Source organism: Oncorhynchus kisutch, linkage group LG29, assembly GCF_002021735.2.
Source record: "Oncorhynchus kisutch isolate 150728-3 linkage group LG29, Okis_V2, whole genome shotgun sequence".
Taxonomy (NCBI): domain Eukaryota; kingdom Metazoa; phylum Chordata; class Actinopteri; order Salmoniformes; family Salmonidae; genus Oncorhynchus; species Oncorhynchus kisutch.
In genome coordinates, this window is record NC_034202.2 from 18,985,966 (window position 1) to 19,008,425 (window position 22,460).

At 42.1% G+C, this 22,460-nt stretch overlaps 1 protein-coding gene and 1 pseudogene across 1 annotated transcript; both read left to right on the plus strand.

Annotated features, from left to right (window-relative positions):
• The first annotated feature begins 4,254 nt into the window (after window positions 1-4,254).
• LOC109873596 (mitochondrial fission process protein 1-like) lies at window positions 4,255-11,191 on the plus strand (annotated as a pseudogene).
• Window positions 11,192-11,744: 553 nt separating this feature from the next.
• Window positions 11,745-12,893, plus strand: LOC109873516 (histone deacetylase HDT1-like). The gene is made up of 3 exons (XM_020465172.2): window positions 11,745-11,857; window positions 12,057-12,443; window positions 12,681-12,893. The coding sequence occupies exons 1-3, from the start codon at window positions 11,794-11,796 to the stop codon at window positions 12,836-12,838; spliced, it is 609 nt and encodes a 202-aa protein (XP_020320761.2). The 5' UTR covers window positions 11,745-11,793; the 3' UTR covers window positions 12,839-12,893.
• Window positions 12,894-22,460: the final 9,567 nt, after the last annotated feature.

The following is a 22,460-nucleotide window of genomic DNA, read 5'->3' on the forward strand; positions in this document are numbered from 1 at the left end:
ATAGCTCTGGTGCTCCCAAGTTCTAGCACTGGTGCTCCAAATTTACTGGTACTCCCAGCACAAAACAGTATAGGAACACCAGAGAAGGAGATTAGGCCTATCCTATCTTTGAAGCACATCTCCTGGAGTAGCTATCCAGCTCCTTTCTTTTCTTCCAAAGCCATCTTAAACCATAGCCTATTGGCCATTGGTCACATCACCAGGTTGTTAGCCAGCTACATGACTGGACAAGGTACCAGGTCAACAAATAGTTAGTGGTCCACTAGGAGGCTAGTTTAACACGGCCCACGACATGGTTTATGAAATTACATAATGTGACCCACCAAAAATGTAGCTCCAGTAATATGAATCATAACTTTTGAACAGTTTGCCTAGCCTAGTTTTCTGCATTGCATCTAAGGTCTTCGAAAGCCAAGTTAACAAACAGATCACCGACCATTTCTAATCCCACCGTACCTTCTCCGCTATGCAATCTGGTTTCAGGGCTGGTCATGGGTGCACCTCAGCCATGCTCAAGGTCCTAAACGATATCATAACTGCCATCGATAAGAGACAATACCGTGCAGCCGTATTCATCAACCTGGCCAAGGCTTTCGACTCTGTCAATCACCACATTCTTATCGGCAGACTCTACAGCCTTGGTTTCTCAAAGGACTGCCTCGCCTGGTTCACCAACAACTTCTCTGATAGAGTTCAGTGTGTCAAATCGGAGGGCCTGTTGTCCGGACCTCTGGCAGTCTCTATGGGGGTGCCACAGGGTTCAATTCTCGGGCTAACTTTCTTCTCTGTATACATCAATGATGTCGCTCTTGCTGCTGGTGATTCTCTGATCCACCTCTATGTAGACGACACCATTCTATACTTCTGGCCCTTCTTTGGACACTGTGTTAACTAACCTCCAGACGAGCTTCAATGCAATACAACTCTCCTTCCGTGGCCTCCAAATGCAAGTAAAACTAAATGCATACACTTCAACCGATCGCTGGCCGCACCTGCCCGCCCGTACAGCATCACTACTCTGGACGGTTCTGACTTAGAATATGTGGACAACTACAAATACCTAGGTGTCTGGTTAGACTGTAAACTCTCCTTCCAGACTCACATTAAGCATCTCCAATCCAAAATTACATCTAGAATCGGCTTCCTATTTCACAACAAAGCATCCTTCACTCATGCTGCCAAACATACCCTCGTAAAACTGACTATCCTACCGATCCTCGACTTCAGTGATGTCATTTACAAAATAGCCTCTAACACTCTACTCACCAAATTGGATGCAGTCTATCACAGTGCCATCCGTTTTGTCACCAAAGCCCCATATACTACCCACCACTGTGACCTGTACTCTCTCGTTGGCTGGCCCTCACTTCATACTTATCACCAGACCCACTGGCTCCAGGTCATCTACAAGTCTTTGCTAGGTGAAGCCCCCCCGCCTTATCTCAGCTCACTGGTCACCATAGCAGCACCCACCCATAGCACGTGCTCCAGCAGGTATATTTCACTGGTCACCCCCAAAGCCAATTCCTCCTTTAGCTGCCTTTCCTTACAGTTTTCTGCTGCCAATGACTGTGAGGGAGATATGAGTCTCCAGCTTCAGTGATTCTTGTAACTAATTGCAAGAATCACTGAAGCTGGAGACTCATATCTCCCTCACTAACTTTAAGCACCAGCTGTCAGAGCAGCTCACAGGTCACTGCACCTGTACGTAGCCCATCCAACTACCTCATCCCCATACTGTATTTATTTATTTTGCTCCTTTGCACCCCAGTATCTCTACTTGCGCATTCATCTTCTGCACATCTATCACTCTAGTGTTTAATTGCTATATTGTAATTACTTTGCCACTATGGCCTATTTATTGCCTTACCTCCCTTATCTTACCTCATTTGCACACACTGTATATAGACTTTTTCTACTGTATTATTAACTGTATGTTTGTTTACTCCATGTGTAACTATGTGTTGCTGTTTGTGTCTAACTGCTTTGCTTTATCTTGGCCAGGTCGCAGTTCTCAACTAGCCTACTTGGATAAATAAAGTGTGTGAAATATAAATATATTTTTAAATTGTAAAGGTGCAACCATGACGGAAGTAGCCAAGTACCTCCACTCCACAAAGATTTAATCCACAGAGTTGAGTGCTGACTAGAGTTGAGTTGAACCTCAGACACCCTTGAGTTGCTATGCAGTCGATACTTAAAACCATTCAAATCTTAAACCATAACCGTGTATCTATGTTTGTTGCATGTATTTTTGGTTGTTGCTGAAATACAAACTCTAGTCTCAGCTCAACTCTATGGATGGAGTTGAGTCAGACTTGCCCGTTCTTATGGTTCTCACAGGTGAAGCGTAAAGGTAAGTGAACACTGCTGCTACTCCGCTCCCCCACCAAGGTGCATGAATGAGGAGAACAATTCAGCAACTCTTTGAGGACAGTGGAAGTTGATAAAAGTGATTGTTTTTAGTTAAAAAACAAAAACATTTTGCCCTTAAGGGCTTTCCAGACAGGAAACAGTGGCGGCGTTTCCCGTACATTTTCCGTCAGAAACATTTTATTCTACTGTCAAAATTGCAAATAGGATAATTGGTCATAAAGTCAATCTCGTCCAAAACAGAAGAGTTTTGTGAGACTTGTGGTCATGACTGTATCACAATGTGAATGAAGGTTGGGTTTGTAATCCTGCCCACAGCTGGCAGCACACAAGTAATAATCAATTCAGAGTGCAGCTGCATGTGACCCAATCGTAATGTCTATGGTCATTTTTGGTTAACTTTAGGGCTAGTTTGGGACCATCAGTAAATTACACAATGTACATGGGACAATATGTTAAAATTCCAATAGCTCCAAATGTCAATGACTTAAACCTCAAACCAACTATACATTGTAGAAAGGAATTCACAAATATTGAAAGCATTTAATGAGAAAATGTAAAAGGTTTGCAACATTAAAATATACTAATTTACATTGTCATTTATTTACACTCCCTAACCCTAGAGATAGGCTATCCAAAGGCAAACCAACATTTCCACGGTTGCACACCAGCTGGCTGAAGTTACAGTAATTGGCGAAATTATTTGGCTAACTCTTCCCACATGCGAACACACAACTGAAAACAACTGAGTCATGTGCAACAGCATTTTTAATCAAACAAATCAGGAAGTAAAAAAACCATCAGGAATTGCAGTCGCCCTTTAAAGAAGCAGTCTTATCACATTCCACTGTCCCCTGAGGGTTGTTGAATTTCCTGTAAACTCTCAAGTTATAGAACCATCTATCTCTCCAGCCAAATATGATACAAATGTAACAACAACTGGAGCGCGTCGGACACAAAACACAACAAATTGAACAACTGCTTGTTTCCAACACCACAACAAATATGTTGCCGTTCAATGTATTATGTGGGTAAATATTTTTCTAGGCACACTGATCAAATCAATATTCCAGGTCGTATACAGCGAAGTGTTTTTGAGCATATACGACCAAGAAGGTCGCAATTGGAGCCCAGAGTAGAACACTATTGATACCATTTATTTATTTTCCTTATCACAGCACTAGCATATATAGGCTGTGAACACAATGTGTCATGATGACTAGGGGTGTGTTCTTAAATTAAATCTGGAGTGCCAGAGTGCGCTCTTGGCGTTCGTAAATTCTGGAGCATTGTCAAGTGTAAATTCAGAGCGCACACTGGACGCTCAGGCGGAGGAATCAAGCACCACGCTAATTGGCTAGCTACTTCCAGACACAAATGAGAACATCTGTGTCCATTTTAGTCGTCCGAGCAGAGCTGTTCGGCTCTTTTCATGTTATCCAGAACGTTGGTGACCTTGACGCTTTTTTTTTGCCGATGTTTACTGACAACGGCCATATTCAGTCGGTGTTCAGGCTGAGGCGTTCGTAAATTCATCAATTCTGCTCCCTGCACACTCAGGCGAGAGTGCTCCGAAATTGGGAGTAGATAGCCAGAGAGAATTTACGAATGTTTGACTGATTCTTGCTCAAAATTAGCTATTTTTAAAAGTTTGCCCCTATCCCATTTAATGTAACTCCAGGTATATCACAAATTAACAGGTTGTTGAGACCTATCGAGTGACTACTAGAATCAACGACATCAGTAGTTTGCATCGCCTTATGTACCATGTGGCTATCGACCATTTAATCGGGGAGGGGTCTGTCCTTGTTCGTAAATTGGTAACGCGCGATATCTCAAGACGGCACTGGTCCGATTTTGACGAAACTTGGGTGCGTCTTGGCATAAGCGACCCGGCAAACTTGCATTGATTTCCGCCATTTTGAATTTCGTTTGAGGGGAAAACACTGATCTTCTGGCACCGAATTACCGATTTGTATGAATTTTCATATGTTATCTGGCAGACCACAGGTCTCTCAGTGCAATATTTTCCAGACTAGTACCTAATACACAGTTGTGTGGTCTGCCACATAAATGCATATAAATCAGTCAAGGATATTCGTATTGTAACTCAATTTGGTACACGTTGCAAACACTGTCAAGACTCAACATATGCGAGAACATTCATATCAACCACACGGTGGCGCTATAACGGGCACATGTTTATTTCTTGATCTGTTTGACTGGCAAGATTTGGACGAAACGTAGGTGAATTATGTCTTGCCATAGATATTCACGGGGGGCGCTGCGTCATTCGCGGGGATGACATTCTGCATGGTTTGCTGTTGTATTTCAAATCAAATTGTATATGTCAATTATATTTTGTGCCGAATACAACAGCAGGTGCTTACTTACAAGCCCTTAACCAATAATGCAGTTGTGCTGTTGCTAGTGTTTTATTTGATTTAACTAGGCAAGTCTGTTAAAGTCAAATTCTTATTTACAATGACAGCCTACCAAAAGTCTAAAATAAAATACAAATATAGTCGGGGCTGGGGTAGGCCGTCTTGTAATAATACGAATTTGTTCTTAACTGACTTGCCTAACTAAATAAATAAGGAGAGACCTAAGACAACATCATAGCATGGCAGCAACACAACATGGTACAAAATGTGTCTTCTGTCTGTGTTGTCTATTTTGTCTTACTATTTTATGTATTTTTAATTCCAGCCCCACCCATGAGACCTCTTGCCATCATCGTAAGTAAAAATGTGTACATAATTGGCTTACCTGGTTAAATAAATAAAAAGGCCTACGGATCTAACGTTAGCCTAATGTTTGCCCACAGGGTGGCAGTATAGGTTCAGCAGCAGCCAACAGCTGCGTACTAATGACAGACCAAGGGCATTATTAGTCATTCCAACCCTGTTGGAACAGACGGTGCATATTGCTCCAAAGGTCACCGCCCATTCTAGGGAAAGAGTTGTGTCAGGGGGGTTACTGCTAATAAGCAGAACACTGAACAAAAGTCTATATTAATGTACCCCCCTTTATATGGCAGAGGTCCAAGAGGGAAATTTGAATTATTATTCTAATACATTATGTTTTACCTCCCCAACTCTCCTCCGGTGAGGGTTGGCTATGATTTGTGTAGAGGCCTCTCACAACAGTGAGGCAGTTAAAGCCTTATTACACTCGTATCTTACCCTGGCATGTAATCTTGTGCTGACAGGCTATGCCAATGAGGTGGGGGAGGCCTTCCGTGCCCTGGCGCCAGTGAGCGCTGTATGGGCCACACGTGCGGTTGCCACCGAGTATGTTTCCGCTGATGCTTTGGACAAGGGGAAGAAGGCTGCTGTGGTAAGGAAGGACTTTTTTGTAAAAGCAAAGCTTTATGGTCTCTTGGAGCGGCAGGTAAACTAGCAGTTAAGAGCGTTGGGCCAGTAACCGAAGGGTTGCCGGTTCAAATCCCCAAGCCGGCAAGGTGGAAAAATATGCCGTTCTGCTCTTGAGCAAGGCAGTTAACCCCCAACGTTGACGTCAATTTAAGGCAGCCCCCTGCACCTCTCTGATTCCGAGGGGTTGGATTAAATGCAGAATACACATTTTGGTCGAATGCATCCGGTTGTGCAATTGTCTATCCCTGTTCTGTTGGAGCATGGTGACAACCCAGGGAAGAGAACCAAGGTAGCTGCAGCGGTGGTGGACACGTTTTGTATGTCAGGCCCTGGCTTCGGTCGCTATCCCATGCTTCACCATCAACTGTGTGTGTGCTGCCTCTCTCTACCTCCTAGGAAGAACCACACACCTGCCCCTCTCCGTACGCAAGTGGACCACAATGGCCATCGGCCTCTCCACCATTCCCTTCATCATCCACCCTATCGACAGGTCAGTGTGTGTGTTGGTGGGGGGTTAAGTGTGTGTGTACATGTGTGCCAGATATACACTGAGTGTACAAAACATAAAGAATCCAGGTGAAATGTACATGGATTGTGTATGTTTGCTATTCAGAGGGTGAATAGGTAAGACAAAAATATTTAAGTGCCTTTGAACGGGGTACGGTAGTAGGTGCCAGGCGCACCGGTTTGTGTCAAGAACTGCAACGCTGCTGTGTTTTTCACACTCAACAGTTTCACGTGTGTATCAAGAATGGTCCACCACCCAAAGGATATCTAGCCAACTTCACATAACTGTGGGAAGCATTGGCGACAACATGGGCCAGCATCTCTGTGGAATGCTTTCAACACCTTGTAAAGTCCATGACCAAACTCAATATTAGGAAGGTGTTGTTAATGTTTTGTACACTTTGTGTATGTTCGAGAGAGAGAGCATGATAAATGTGTGTGAGAAAGAAAGGAGGTAGAGCTAGAGAAACTCTGTGAGTGACAGGGGGGAAGAGTGTGTACTTAGGGACGTTTGCAATTCAATGTTTATGGCCCAAGTTTGTCAAGGTATTAGTTTGCAGTTAAATGTCTAAGCCTGCCTTTGTGTGTGTGTGTGTGTGTGTGTGTACCACACCAGCCCATTGAGATGAACAATTCCCACATTATCTTAGTTAACAACATGACATTTAAAAAAAAATGTATGCATCTATTTAAGTGTCACACATACCTTTGCTTCTGTCATATAATTTTTTAAGGCTTGCTAGCCTACTTTATGTAATGTTAGATGTGTAGCCACCATTCTTATTTATCTCAATCCATGAGGTCTCATTGAAGAGGTATATTCAGGGTTCAGTTTGTAGGGGGGTGGGAGGGATTCCCCCTCTCTGCTTCTGCCTTCCCTATGGACTTCCCCACCTCTGGTATGCATTACATTTATTTAGAAATTACAGGTCATTGGCTTCCTAAAAAAAAAAGTGCTGTTTTGTTTTATCACTTGAATGCAATTTGTTCTGTTGGGAAACCGGCAATTTGGGCAGCCCACAGCTTTTCTCAAACAGCTGATTGTGGAGTTGCTGTCACGAACAGCAGACAACATGCGATTGTGGGGAAAACACTGTTTTGAAAGCAAAAGGCCTCTGCTGAAAAGCAGAGAAATTCCAACTCCCTGTATTGGCTCCACTGTTTTACAACCAGAGTATCTTGCATGGCTTTGAGATACAGCCTACACAGTAAATGTTGCATTATCCACAGTTGAAGTCGGAAGTTTACATACACCTTAGCCAAATACATTTAAACTCAGTTTCACAATACCTGAAAATTCCCTGTCTTAGGTCAGTTAGGATCACCACTTTATTTTAAGAATGTGAAATGTCAGAATAAAAGTAGAGAATTAGTTATTTCAGCTTTGATTTCTTTCATCACATTCCCAGTGGGTCAGAAGTTTACATACACTCAATTAGTATTTGGTAGCATTGCCTTTAAATGGTTTAACTTGAGTCAAATGTTTCGGGTAGCCTTCCACAAGCTTCCCACAATAAGTTGGGTGAATTTTGGCCCATTCCTCCTGACAGAGCTGGTGTAACTGAGTCAGGTTTGTAGGCCTCCTTTCTTGCACACGCTTTTTCAGTTTTGCCCACAAATGTTCTATTGGATCGAGGTCAGGGCTTTGTGATGGCCAATCCAATGCATTGACTTTGTTGTCCTTAAGCCATTTTGCAACAACTTTGGAAGTATTCTTGGGGTTATTGTGTATTTAGAAGACCCATTTGCGACCAAGCTTTAACCTGACTGATGTCATGAGATGTTTCTTTAATACATCCACATAATTTTCCTGCCTCATGATTCCATCTATTTTGTGAAGTGCACCAGTCCCTCCTGCAGCAAAGCACCCCCACAACATGATGCTGCCACCCCCATGCTTCTTGGTTGGGATGGTGTTCTTTGGCTTGCAAGCCTCCCCCTTTATCCTCCAAACATAATGATGGTCATTATGGCCAAACAGTTATATTTTTGTTTCATCAGACCAGAGCACATTTCTCCAAAAAGTACAATCATTGTCCTCATGTGCAGTTGCAAACTGTAGTCTGGCTTTTTTTATGGTGGTTTTGGAGCAGTGGCTTCTTCCTTGCTGAGTGGCCTTTCAGGTTATGTCGATATAGGACTCGTTTTACTGTGGATATAGATACTTTTGTACCTGTTTCCTCCAGCATCTTCACAAGGTTCTTTGCTGTTGTTCTGGGATTTATTTGCACTTTTCACACCGAAGTACGTTTATCTCTAGGATCAGAACGCATCTTCTTCCTGAGCGGTATGACGGCTGCGTGGTCCCGTGGTATTTATACTTGCGTACTAATGTTTTTACAGATGAATGTGGTACCTTCAGGAGTTTGGAAATTGCTCTCAAGGATGAACCAGACTTGTTGAGGTCTACAATTTTTTTTATTAGTTCTTTGCTGATTTATTTTAGATTTTCCCATGATGCCATGAGGCACTGAGTTTGAAGGTAGGTCTTGAAATACATCCACAGGTACACCTCCATTTGACTCAAATTATGTCAATTAGCCTATCAGAAGCTTCTAAAGCCATGACATAATTTTCTGGAATTTTCCAAGCTGTTTAAAGGCACAGTCAACTTAGTGTATATACATTTCTGACCCACTGGAATTGTGATACAGTGAATTATAAGTGAAATAATCTGTCTGTAAACAATTATTGGAAAACTTACTTGTGTCATGCACAAAGTAGATGTCCTAACCGACTTGCCAAAACTATAGTTTGTTAACAAGACATTTGTGGAGTGGTTGAAAAACAAGTTTTAATGACTCCAACCTAAGTGTATGTAAACTTCTGATTTCAACTGTATATCATAAAGCCTTACTTCGATGGCCTAATTTTACCCTAGAGTTTTAGGAAATTCCTGGGTTACAGGCCACATCAGGCCTGCAAGTCACATTATGATGGTTTGCAACGTGATGTGTAATTCCTATTGGAGTCCATCCAGAGTTACGATATCCAACAGTTCTATCGGCCTATATGCACTTGGTAATGGCTGTAGGGAGCCAGGACACTTTATTAACAAATGTTCCCCCCTTTATTCTTTCAACATATGGAACTCTGGGTTCACGAGTGGCTTTGTAAATTGTCTTCATAGTGTATAAGGTAAGGTCCCATCCTTGCTAAACTCAAACCCTAAAGCCCTTCTCTGTCTCTATGCTCCACAGGGGAGTGGACTTCCTATTGGACTCCAGCCTGCGTACGGTCAGTCTATAGGAACGAAGCACGACTAAAAGGACCACATCCATCCTGTAGCCAGCTGTAGCCAGCTTGAAGCCTCTGCTGATCACTCTACTAATGTCACTGTGAAGCCAACACAGCAGGGTTACTCAACTCCAGTCCTCCAGAGTCCACAGTTGTCTATGCCCCTCTTTCAACCCTATTGTCATCTTTTTATTTTCAACTCCCACTTTAGGGGGACTTAGGACTCCTCGGCCCGTCAATTACATTGTATCAGGGAGAATAGAAATCCAGTAGACAGTGTTGCCCTCCAGGACTGGAGTTGAATACCCCAGGCTGCTACTGGCCTGCAGTGCCCACCTGTTCATGTTCAGACCTCCACTTGGCGTGTATCCAGGTAGCTCTTGCTGTTAGACATATTCAGGAAACATTCGGGTCAGTGTCATCATACCTGGCATTGAGGACCTATTTTCATTACAAGTAAACATTTATCTTAGTTTTTTTGTTTATTACAGAAAGAATGACAATGCACAGTTGTCTGTCACTTTGAATAAAGCTTGACAGATTATAGTGTGATGCACTTTTCAACGTTCAGTCTTGAGATTAACCTCAGAGCCCCTTGCCATTCAACACTGAGTTGAACAGAATATATGTTAAGTTTTTGTTAGTACTAAAGATTCAGTTCCTTTGGTGACATTTTAAGGTATAGAAAGTATTGTAATAATTGTGTAACATGGCCTATGCAGAAAGCGTATGAAAAGATTATGCATAAAATACATATCATTATTGCCAAGGCTACCCATCAGTATACATTGCTGTGCTGCACTATGCAACAAAACCAAGTCATTTTACACAAAAATGGGAATTGCGATTAGAATGTGTAAGTGAATGTGACATACTGGGAAATGTTGCCACTTGTTCATACACCCGAACTAACATTAAGCAATAATTGTTATTTAATTGTTGTTATAAGTCAATTTCTGTATTTGTTATATATTGTTTAATTCTTAGTGAATGTGAAAAAGCCAAAGGCACCAAAAGTCGACAGCTCTGTGATAGTTTGTGAACGTTTCCTCTTTCAGATCATTTGTCCACATAGTCACAAAATCAAATGTCATACTGTATTTCAATGTCTTTTTTTAACGTATTTGTTTTCATGCTGAATGTTTTATTTCCAATGTTTTAGCCTCAATATTCAAATACGTTTTCAAACCAGCTACTGAAAACATTTGACATTTTCTTTAGTATGAAAAAAGTCCAAACACATTTTATCATTGAAACTGAAAGATATACTGTAATGTGCCACTATCTAGTTATTCCCCTATTTTGCAACAGTTTTTAAATATACTCTAGAAAAACAACATATCCTATATTGTATAAATGAATGAATCAATAATGTTGCCTTATTTCTTTCCTCAAGCATTGGTATGTGCCAAACAATGTTCTACATATTTTAACAGTTTATAAGCGAGAATAAGAACCTTTGTTTTAATGAATGGGCAACCCTTCATACACAGCCAAAACATTATTGCAGAGAGTAATTTAACTTTCAAAAATCCATATCACAGTTTAACATTCCTTTTATGCTGCAGTGTCAGAAGAAAATGAGTAACTATGGATGTGTTATGACAACACACTTACTGGCAACAAGTAGCACAGAACTGTCACAGTAGCATTCCTCTGGGGAATTATGATTGATAACTCTTGCCAAGAGATATTGTTCAGTGTTTGAGGTTAGTCACTAAGGTCTAACATGTTGGACAAATGTCCGCATTCATTTGAAACGACTTTGGGTGGATTTAGAAAAATATGTGCGGTCAAATGGAGAATGAGTAGTGGCCAAAAGGCCATGCTAGCAGGGGCGTGCCATTGAGGGCTTCCTTGATGTTAATATAGTCAACTGGGTGGGACTTCCAATTTCATTGGATGATCCCACTTGGTGGCCCTGTTGGAGTCATGTCCAACCTGCTCATCAGGAGGGATCAGACAGTCTTGAAGAAGAAAATGTACTACTTCAAAATGGAGATAGCCTCAATGGAACATGTACAAAGATACAGAGTTCTCTATCTCTGTGGTGCAGTCACCTCTTTCATTCCCTGCAGATTGTACTGCAACAATGCAACACAACATAGATTAACCAATAAAATGCCTAGAGTGCCACCGTCAAAACCAATCAAATCAAAGAGCTCAATGAGTTCAACTAGCGTTAGTAATTCGTCCTGATTGAGTAAGCGTTCCACAGCTGACAGCACTTGTTTTAATTAACTGCATTAGCTACTCACATAAAAAGTCCAGGTGGCCTGAGTGCAGGAATATAGTCAGAATGATGTTCTTTATCAACAGTGCTCTGTTTTTGATGCTTGTGGCCACAACTGTGGCCCAAACAGGTATGCCAAACAATTTGATAACTGGCTTAATGTTTATTTAAGTCTGGTTCTACCATTTTTAAAGCTTGCATTCATTTTCCTTTTGCTAATCTGGAAACGTAAGTTTTTCCTGTTTCAGTTTTTTTTAAAACAAAAAGCAGTGAAGTTAGGTGTTCCTCTGACCTGTTTCAGCTCTGTTCTTCCCTCCACTACCTCCTAGGAGTTCCACAATTAAGGTACAGTGTAGACCAGTGGACCATCTCTGTGGAGATTCCACAAACTTATGACTCGGATGAGCTGCAGACCTATGACTCTGATGAGCTGCAGACCTATGACTCCGATGAGCTGCAGACCTATGACTCGGATGAGCTGCAGACAGATGACTCGGATGAGCTGCAGACCGATGACTCGGATGAGCTGCAGACCGATGACTCGGATGAGCTGCAGACCGATGACTCGGATGAGCTGCAGACCGATGACTCGGATGAGCTGCAGACCGATGACTCGGATGAGCTGCAGACCGATGACTCGGATGAGCTGCAGACCGATGACTCGGATGAGCTGCAGACCGATGACTCGGATGAGACTCCTGGTGTAGAGGAACAAGGTGAGCTGATGTCCTCCCACTCATTCAGTAATCACCTCTTTAGTGAGTTTGTGTAGACATCGTTTTGATCTGAGGACCAGAAGTACATTTCTGGTGTATTCATTCTGTTGTGAAATGCTGCTTAAATGGAAATGTATGTTTACAAGCCATATTTTGTGCTGCCCACATTATGGCTTAGCATTGTTTGTAAGGTCCAAGTAGGTCATCGACTAAGTTGAAATATATTGTGTTTTCCAGGTCAACTGAAGGTGTGTCCAGTCTGGCTCTTGTTACTGGTGGTCCCTCTAGTGTTGCTGACTGCTATGGGAGCTTTGTCTGTGGGCTACTACATGTGTGTGTGGCGGGGTGGTAGAATAGGCTACTGGCCCAGCAGAGACCTCTTAACAAAATGTTAACACATTTTGCTTTCTGTTCTGATTGGTTTGACAATAAATGATTACATAAATGTTTCCTCCTGCCTTTGTAAAGTCCTATACTGATTTGTAAATAGATTACATGAAATGTCCACAAGAGGGCCTCGCAATTCACTGACTTGTCATTCATCTGGACCTAGGAGATTCCAGGTGGTCAAAGGTGTTCCTTTGGGATGCGTTATGTTCATCTCCCATGTTAGGGTTGGTAGTGTCATTTAGGCTAAACTCATTGACCTTGTTTTGGTGATGGCCATGGGGTCACATTGTAGTGCTCCTGACTGCTTGCTACACCTTCAGAAACTAGAACTACTGCAATCAATGTTTCTTTCTGCTGTGGCTTCAGGACAACTTTAAGGATGCACTTGCATACCACCAGGGGTCACATTAACATGTGGTGTGCTAGAATCAATGAGACCATCACTACCCAGGCGCAAATCAGAGGAAAGAGGCAATTGGTGCGACGGATGAACAATGTCCCCCTTTTCCCAGCCCCTATGAATGCCCATCACATACAGGGAGATTAATTCAATTCCTCAGCTGTCTCCTTTGGGCTCCTAATGCCACCTGATATTGGTCAAGGGCGCCTCATGTGTTTGATCTAGGGCTGGTCTGCTCAACCCTGAATTAAAACCTTACTAACACTGTGTACATGCACTGCTCTCCAACCTGTCAGTCAGAACAGAGTTCTGATTATGCTAATTAAGGGGACTCTAGTCCACTAAAAAATGGGTTAGCGGAAGTTGAAATAAATCTAGACATGAGAACTGGCTGCTGGTTTGTTGGTGTATGATGCTTTCCCATGCAAATGGGACTATGCTGTTCTGGTGGCCGGACTGGGACAATTCAGCCCCCCTCGGCAGGCCACCAGCCATGCAAACACCCCATCCCTACACACAACCTGACCCTACCTAGACAGGCAGTAGTACTGACACATTGGCAGTACAGCATAGCGTCTTAACCATTTCTGGTGGTTAACCAGCTCGTTTAAAACAAATACAATTGTAAAACACCACTGTAGGTGACAAGGGGGGGGGGCAAGACTATGTACAAAAAGTGCCGTAATTTCTAAACTGTATACCCGATTTATGGATGACAATACCCTCAAATTAAAGCTCAGTCTGCAGTTTACCTTAGTTGTAGCATTTCAAATCCATAGTGCTGGAGTACAGACCCAAAACATTGTCATACTTTTGTAGCTCACTATTTTACTGAACCTATTCTAGTGCTTGACATTTCGGGTTGACAATTAGTCTATAATTGCTATACATTAAAATAGAGCTCTGGAATTTTCAGATTCGTTTTTTTGGTCAATAGAGATGAATTACATCCAGTAAATGTGTCCTAAAAAAAACATTTTAGGCTACTACCCTTGAGACCTACAGTATAGGCCTTTGCCCTCGCAGTGGCTGCTGTGCATTTTGCACCCCCCCCCCCCCCTCCCCCCCCCCATATCCAATGCAAGTGAGGGGGCAGCAGGGTAGCCTAGCGGTTAGAGCGTTGGACTAGTAACCGGAAGGTTGCAAGTTCAAACCCCCGAGCTGACAAGGTACAAATGTGTCGTTCTACCCCTGAACAGGCAGTTAACCCACTGTTCCTAGGCTGTCATTGAAAATAAGAATTTGATCTTAACTGACTTGCCTAGTTAAATATCTGTCAAAAAGCTTGTCTATATTACACCTACAGAAAGCTGAGACCATCGATTCATCAAGGACAAAGCTTCCAAAGCTGTTTTTCCCACAATTACATTTTGAAATGTAATATGACCAGAAGTAATTTTGCATGGGAGGAGAGTGGCTCGCTCATCACAGCAGCATGCCCCAGCGACGCAGACACTTCCATTGCATGAGGATAATGCACTTTACTGTTTGACCAAATCATGGTTTTAGCTGTCTAAAACAGGACGTTTTGAGTAAGGTGACAATGTAGAATGTGTCTTTCTACGTAAGCACTCTTTCTGTTTGGCTGTGTAACTGATGACAGAATCGGAGCAGGTCTCTTTGCTGATGCCGTGTTTGTATTTGAATGTGAGTTTGCCTGACAGCTCAGCCTATCAGAACTGGTCTGGTCCATCTTGGTAGGGGGGGTTGGCTGTTGCCCATTGATCAGGCTCATTATAGATTAGTATAACAGAGTTGCGTAATAATCTTTTTTTTTTTAAATGACCACACAATGTCAATTTTTTTTATGTGACAAATATATCTGTGTGTGTGTCAATTTCGAGCTGCCCACCCAACAAAAAACTGATTCAGCCCATCTGGCATTTTCCAGAATTGTCATCTGGCAATTCTGACCCTGTGGCCCAATGCACTATTTAGACACTATGTTGGTGTTACCTGTATACAAAAGCATAGCACCATTTTAATGGCAAAGCATCAGACACCAACCAACAATCAGTACCTGTTTCTCATTCCCTCTAATCCATTTTCACACCACGGTCTAGATTCCCCTCTTAATGATCATAATCAGAAGTATGTTCTGATTGGCAGGTTGGAGCGAGGTGTATCGGTACACAGTGTGATAGTAAGGTTTTAAATCAGGGCTGTGAGAGGACCGCCTCCAGATCAAATACACATACTGTACATGTTATGAGGCTGGCTCCCTTGAGCAATATCAGGTGTTATTTAGAGGCCGAAGGAAACAGAGCTGATGAATTGAAGTAATTTCCCCGTATGTGATGGATGGGGGTGTTCACAGGGTCTGGGAAAAGGGGAGTATTGTTCATCTGTCACTCCGATAGCCACATCCCTCTTTGATTTGTGCCTCGGTAGTGAAGGCCACAAGTGGCCAAGATAACCCCCCGGCCCCTTTAGCTCCCACCCCATCCCCACACCCCAGTCGTCCCACTCATAACAATGCATAAGAGAGGGAACTGTCAAAAACATGACAAGTCAACCCAATTATTCGGTACTTTGGCTATCATTTTATATACTTCATATTATTTCTTAAGTAGCCTAATATCTAAATGACTAAAACAGAATTTTGTACAAACTTGCGGTACTAAAATTGCACAGATTATTTTCTTCACTAAAGTTATGATTACTTAATGCTTATGTTAAAAATAGAAAATGGCATGTAGAATGAAAATGACTCTCAATCATGTTGACTGATGACCTGTAGTTACTACAGTTAACTGTCAAAATGATGGAAACACTGCTGTCAATGCAAACTATATTGACAGCAGGTGCTTCCACACAGGTGTGGTTCCTGAGTTAATTAAGTAATGAACATCCCTTGGGGTCATGTATAGAAATGCTGGGCAGGCCGGTATTTTGGCCACCATGGCTATGCCCCCATCCACAGGGCACGAGTGGTCACTGAATGGTTCGGTGAGCATGAAAACAACGTAAACCACACAGCGCCTTCAGAAAGTATGCATACCCCCTGACTTATTCCACATGTTGTGTTATAGCCGGAATAAATTAAAAATTAAAAAACACCCACCCACACAAAATTCCCCCATAAAGAAAAAGGAAAACATGTTTTAGAAATGTTTGCAAATAAAGAAATACCTAATTTACGTAAGTATTCACCCCCCTGAGTGAACACTTTGTAGAGAAGCACCTTTGGTGGCAATTACAGATTTTTGGGATAAGTCTCTAAGAGCTTTGCACACCTGGATTGTACAATATTTAGCCATCTTTTAAAAAGGTCATGTTTATCGTTAATCATTGCTAGATAGCCATTTTCAAGTCTTGCCATAGATTCTCAAGCCGATTTAAGTCAACACTGTAACTAGGCCACTCAGGAGCATTCAATCTTGTCTGGTATAACTCCAATGTAGATTTTAGGTTATTGTCCTGCTGGAAGGAGAATCTGTTGAGAGTCTGAGATTCTGTTGGAAAGCAGACTAAACCAGGTTTTCTTATAGGATTTTGCCTGTGCTGACAGATGTATCCCGTTTTTTTTTCTTTCAGAAAAACTAGTCTTTGCCAGTGACAAGCATACCCATAACACAACGCAGCACCACCATGCTTGATAATATGACAGTGGTACTCAGTGATGTGTTGGATTTCCCCCAAACATAATGCTTTTTATACAAGACAAAAAGTTAATTTCTTTGCAACATTCTTTGCAGTATTACTTTAGTGCCTTGTTGCAAACAGGATGCATGGTTTGGAATATTTTGGTTTTGTACAAGCTTCCTTCTTTTCACTCTGTCATTTAGGTTATTATTGTGGAGTAACTACAAAGTTGTTGGTCCATCCTCAGTTTTCTCATATCACATCCATTAAACTCTGGAACTGTTTTAAAATCACCATTGGCCTCATTGTGAAATCCCTGAACAGATTCCTTCCTCTCCGGCAACGGAGTTGGGGAGGACGCATGTATCTTGTAGTGACTGTGTGTATTGATACACCATCTAAAATGTAAATAATAACCTCACCATGCTCAAAGGGATATTCAGCATCTGCTTTTTTTCTTTCTTTTACACATCTACCAATCGGTTACTTCTTTGTGAGGCATTGAAACCCTCCCAGGTCTTTGTGGTTGAATCTGTGCTTGACATTTCAAATCAATTCAAATTGTATTAGTCACGTTGCGCCGAATACAACAGTGAAATGCTTTACTTACGAGCCCCTAACCAACAATGCAGTTAAAAAAATATATGGATAAGAAATAAAAGTAACAAGTAATTAATTAGCAGCAGTAAAATAGCAATAGCGAGACTATATACAGGGGGGTACTGGTACAGAGTCAATGTGCGGGGGCACCGTTTAGTCAAGGTAATTGAGGTAATATGTACATGTAGGTAGAGTTATTAAAGTGACTATTCATAGATGACAACAACAGAGTAGCAGCAGCAGTGTAAAAGAGGGGGGAGGGGGGGGGGGCAATGCAAATAGTCTGGGAAGCCATTTGATTAGATGTTCAGGAGTCTTATGGTTTGGGGGTAGAAGCTCTTTGGAAGCCTCTTGGACCAAGACATGGCAATCCGGTACCGCTTGCCGTGTGGTAGCAGAGAAAACAGTCTATGACTAGGGTTGCTGGAGTCTCTGACAATTTTTAGGCCCTTCCTCTGACACTGCCTGGTATAGAGGTCCTGGATGGCAGGAAGCTTGGCCGCAGTGATGTACTGGGCCGTACGCATTACCCTCTGTAGTGCCCTGCGGTCGGAGGCCGAGCAGTTGCCGTACCAGGCAGTGATGCAACCAGTCAGGATGCAGCTGTAGAACCTTTTGTGGATCTGAGGACCCATGCCAAATCTTTTCAGTCTGCTGAGAGGGAATAGGTTTTGTCATGCCCTCTTCACAACTGTCTTGGTGTGCTTGGACCATGTTAGTTTGTTGGTGATGTGGACATCAAGGAACTTGAAACTCTCAACCTGCTCCACTCCAGCCCAGTCGATGAGAATGGGGGTGTGCTCGGTCCTCTTTTTCCTGTGGTCCACAATAATCTCCTTTGTATTGATCACATTGAGGGAGAGGTTGTTGTCCTGGCACCACAAGGCCAGGTCTCTGACCTCCTCCCGAGAGGCTGTCTCGTCATTTACATTTTTATTTTATTTTTTTAAACCTTTATTTTACTAGGCAAGTCAGTTAAGAACAAATTCTTATTTTCAATGACGGCCTAGGAACAGTGGGTTAACTGCCTGTTCAGGGGCAGAACGACAGATTTGTACCTTGTCAGCTCAGGGATTCGAACTTGCAACCTTTCGGTTACTAGGCCAACGCTCTAACCACTAGGCTACCCCATTGTCGGTGATTGTCACGACTTCTGCCGAAGTCATTGCCTCTCCTTGTTCGGGCGGTGCTCGGCGTTCGACGTCACCGGTCTTCTAGCCATCATTGATCCTTTTTTCATTTTCCATTGGTTTTGTCTTGTCTTCCCACACACCTGTTTTCAATCCCATTCATTACCTGTTGTGTATTTAACCCTCTGTTTCCCCTCATGTCTTTGTCAGAGGTTGTTTTATTGTCAGTGTAGTGTGATTGTTGTATAGGTGCGCGTCGGGTCCTCGTACCCATGTTTGTTTGTTTATGTACATTTAGTGTTATGGAGCATACTCCGTGGACTTTATTAAAAGACTCAATTTTTCACTCCATTTGACTCTCCTGCGCCTGACTTCCCTGCCACCTATTACACCTATGCATGACAGTGATCAAGCTATGCATAAATGAGAACCACAGAGTAGCAGCACTGTTGTGTCATTGGCAAACTTGATGGTGCTGGAGTCGTGCCTGGCCGTGCAGTCATGAGTGAACAGGGAGTACAGGAGGGGACTAAGCACGCACCCCTGGGGGGCCCCTGTGTTGAGGATCAGCGTGGCAGATGTGTTGTTACCTACTCTTACCACCTGGTGGTGGCCCGTCAGGTAGTCCAGGATCCAGTTGCAAAGGGAGGTGTTTAGTCCCAGGGTCCTTAGCTTATTGATGAGCTTTGAGGGCACTAAGGTGTTGAACGCTGAGCTGAAGTCAATGAATAGCATTCTCACATAGGTGTTCCTTTTGTCCAGCTGTGAAAGGGCAGTGTGGACTGTGGATCTGTTAGGGTGGTATGCCAATTGGTGTAGGTCTACGGTTTCTGGGATAATGGTGTTGATGTGAGCCATGACCAGCCTTTCAAAGCACTTCATGGCTATAGATGTGAGTGCTACGGGCCGTTAGTCCTTTAGGCAGGTTACCTTAGTGTTCTTTTTTACTACCTTACAGATAGTTATATGTGTGGGGTACAAAGACAGGGTAGTTATTAAAAAATAATATTAAACACTATTATTGAACACTGTATGAGTCCATGCAACTTACTATGTGATTTGCTAAGCTCATTTTTACTCCTAAACTTATTTAAGCAACCACAAGAAAGGGGTTTGATATATTGATATTTCAGGTTTACATATTTTTATCATTTTTGAAAATGTTCTTCTAACAAAATTCCACTTTGGCATTATGGGGCATTGTGTTTAGATCAGTGACACAACATCTAAATGTAATCCATTTCATATTCAGGCTGTAACACAACAAAATGTGGAAAAGGGAAAGGGGTGTGAATACTTTCTGAAGGCTCTGTAGGCCATGGCCATCTTAGTTACCATATCTCAACCTAATTGAACACTTTTATTATGGGAGATTCTGGAACGGCGTCTGAGACAGTGTTTTCCACTATCAACAAAACATCAAATTATGGAATTTCTTGTGGAAGAATGGTGTGGCATCCCTTCAATAGACTTCCAGACGTCTGGTAGAATCTATGCCAAGGTGTATTGAAGATGTTCTGGCTTCTGGCCCAATTCCCTATTAAGACACTTTATGTTGGTATTTATTTTATTTTGGCAGTTACTTGTACATTAATTACCCAAAGTGTAATTCTGTTGTTCGTAGGGAAAATGAAGGTCCCTCCTGATCCCATGAGTAGACCAGGAATCAACAACCGTACCTAAAACGACTGAAGAATATACACAGAGCAGAGATGCTGGCATTTCATATTTTTACAGAATGTTACGTAAGTAAGTACCACATAGGCCTACCCTGACACAAGATACTAAATAATTCTATGGAGTGGAGTAGGTTAGAAAACATTTTGGTCACGGTAGATTTATAAATGGTTAAGCTCATTGACGGGTCACATTAAGGGCAATAGTTCAAGTGTTTTATCCACACTGGTGGATTTATTGAGGTCAGCTGAAGTCTACATTTGGTTAGCAGTGGCAGTGTATGTGTAGATTGATTTTCATTAATGATTCTACCTTAGACCAAAAGTGAAAACAAAACCGAGCATATCAATTAAACCATAAAATAAATAGGGGAAGGAAATTAGAAAAATGATGCCAGAACTCTAAATTAATATACTTTCAGTTACATCTTTGAAATGGTGACCGAACAAGAATCATCAACTGGATAAGGCTGCTTTGAGGGTACATTGCTTATTCAAGCGGACAATTTTTTTTATAATTATATATACAGTGTATTTGGAAAGTATTCAAGACCCCTTGACTTTTTCCACATTTTGTTAGGTTACAGTCTTATTCGAAAATGTATTAAATAATTTCCCCCCTCATCAATCTACACAGAAATGTTTGCAAATTGATTCAAAAATACAACACTGAAATATCCCTTTGGCAGTGATTACAGCCTCGAGTCTGATTGGGTATGAAGCTACAAGCTTGACACACCTGTATTTGAAGAGTTTCTCCCATTCTTCTCTGCAGATCTTCTCATGCTTCACCGGAGGGATGGTGCCATGTTTACTCCAGACGTGACGCTTGGCATTCAGGCCAAAGAGATCAATATTGGTTCCATCAGACCTGAGAATCTGGTTTCTCATGGTCTGAGAGTCTTTAGGTGCCTTTTGGCAAACTCCAAGCTGGCTGTCATGTGCCTTTTACTGAGAAGTGGCTTCCGTCTGGCCATTCTACCATAAAGGCCTGATTGGTGGAGTGCTGCAGAGATGGTTGTGCTTCTGGAAGGTTCTCCCATCTCCACAGAGGAACTCTGGAGCTCTGTCAGAGTGACTATTGGGTTCCTGGTCACCTCCCTGACCAAGGCTCTTCTTCCCCAATTAATCAGTTTGTCCGGACGGCCAGTTCTAGGAAGAGTCTTGGTGGTTCCAAACTTCTTCCATTTAAGAATGATGGAGGCCACTGTGTTCTTGGGGACCATTAAAGCTACAGAAAGGTTTTGCTTCCCTTCCCCAGATCTGTGCCTCGACACAATCCTCTCTCAGAGCTCTACGAACACTTCCTTTGACCTCATGGCTTGGTTTTTGCAATGTCAACATGCAATGTCAACTGTGGGAACTTATATAGACAGGTGTGTGCCTTTAAAAATCATGTCCAATCAATTGAATTTACCACAGGTAGACTCCAATCAAGTTGTAGAAACTTCTCAAGGATGATCAATGGAAACAGGATGTACCTGAGCACTATTTCGAGTCTCATAGCAAAGGGTCTGAATACTTATGTAAATAAAATATTTCTGTTTTTGCTTTGTCATGATGGGCCATTGTGTGTGGATTGATGAGGAAAAACATGAATTTAATCCATTTTAGAATACGGCTGTAATGTAATAAAATGTTGAAAAATTCAAGGGGTCTGAATACTTTCCGAATGCACGGTATATGTACATGTATATAGAAATTGCTGTCATTGTGAGCATACAGTCATTTGTTGCAATTGGAAATTACTGGACATGTACACATACAGTACATCAACAACAATGGTCTTGAACAGAATGTCCAATACCGTACATTTAATTTGAAAATATGTTTGTATCAATAACCAAGAATATAACCAATAACTGCTTAGTAGAGAATCTAAAAATAGACAAAGTGCTAGGAGTAATACTTCAAACACAGGTGGATCACTATGTGTTAGCTTAATAAATGCCCTCAGAGGTTAGAGCAAAAACAACACAAAGGGTCAAATGTCAAACTGGCTTGGGCTGATAGGGTTAACCATATTGCCTCCATCACAGAACCATTTTGCCTTCATTCCAAGGTGGGAAAAGTGTAACAGATTGATATTGAGTTGTGTGATACTATAGTGATAGTTGATGTTATGCTGTAAGGTATGATGTGCCTGGAATGCTCTGTAGGTCTCAGTGTTGCTCTCTTTTTTAAAATGTGTCTGGAGAAGTTAAAAAGTGAGCTGGCCATAAAGCGTTACATTATG

Coding starts and splice junctions, on each gene's coding strand:
- LOC109873516 (XM_020465172.2), top strand. CDS start 11,794: ATGATGTTCTTTATCAACAGTGCTCTGTTTTTGATGCTTGTGGCCACA. Junction 11,858..12,056: donor CACAACTGTGGCCCAAACAG/GTATGCCAAACA, acceptor ACTACCTCCTAG/GAGTTCCACAATTAAGGTAC. Junction 12,444..12,680: donor TCCTGGTGTAGAGGAACAAG/GTGAGCTGATGT, acceptor TGTGTTTTCCAG/GTCAACTGAAGGTGTGTCCA.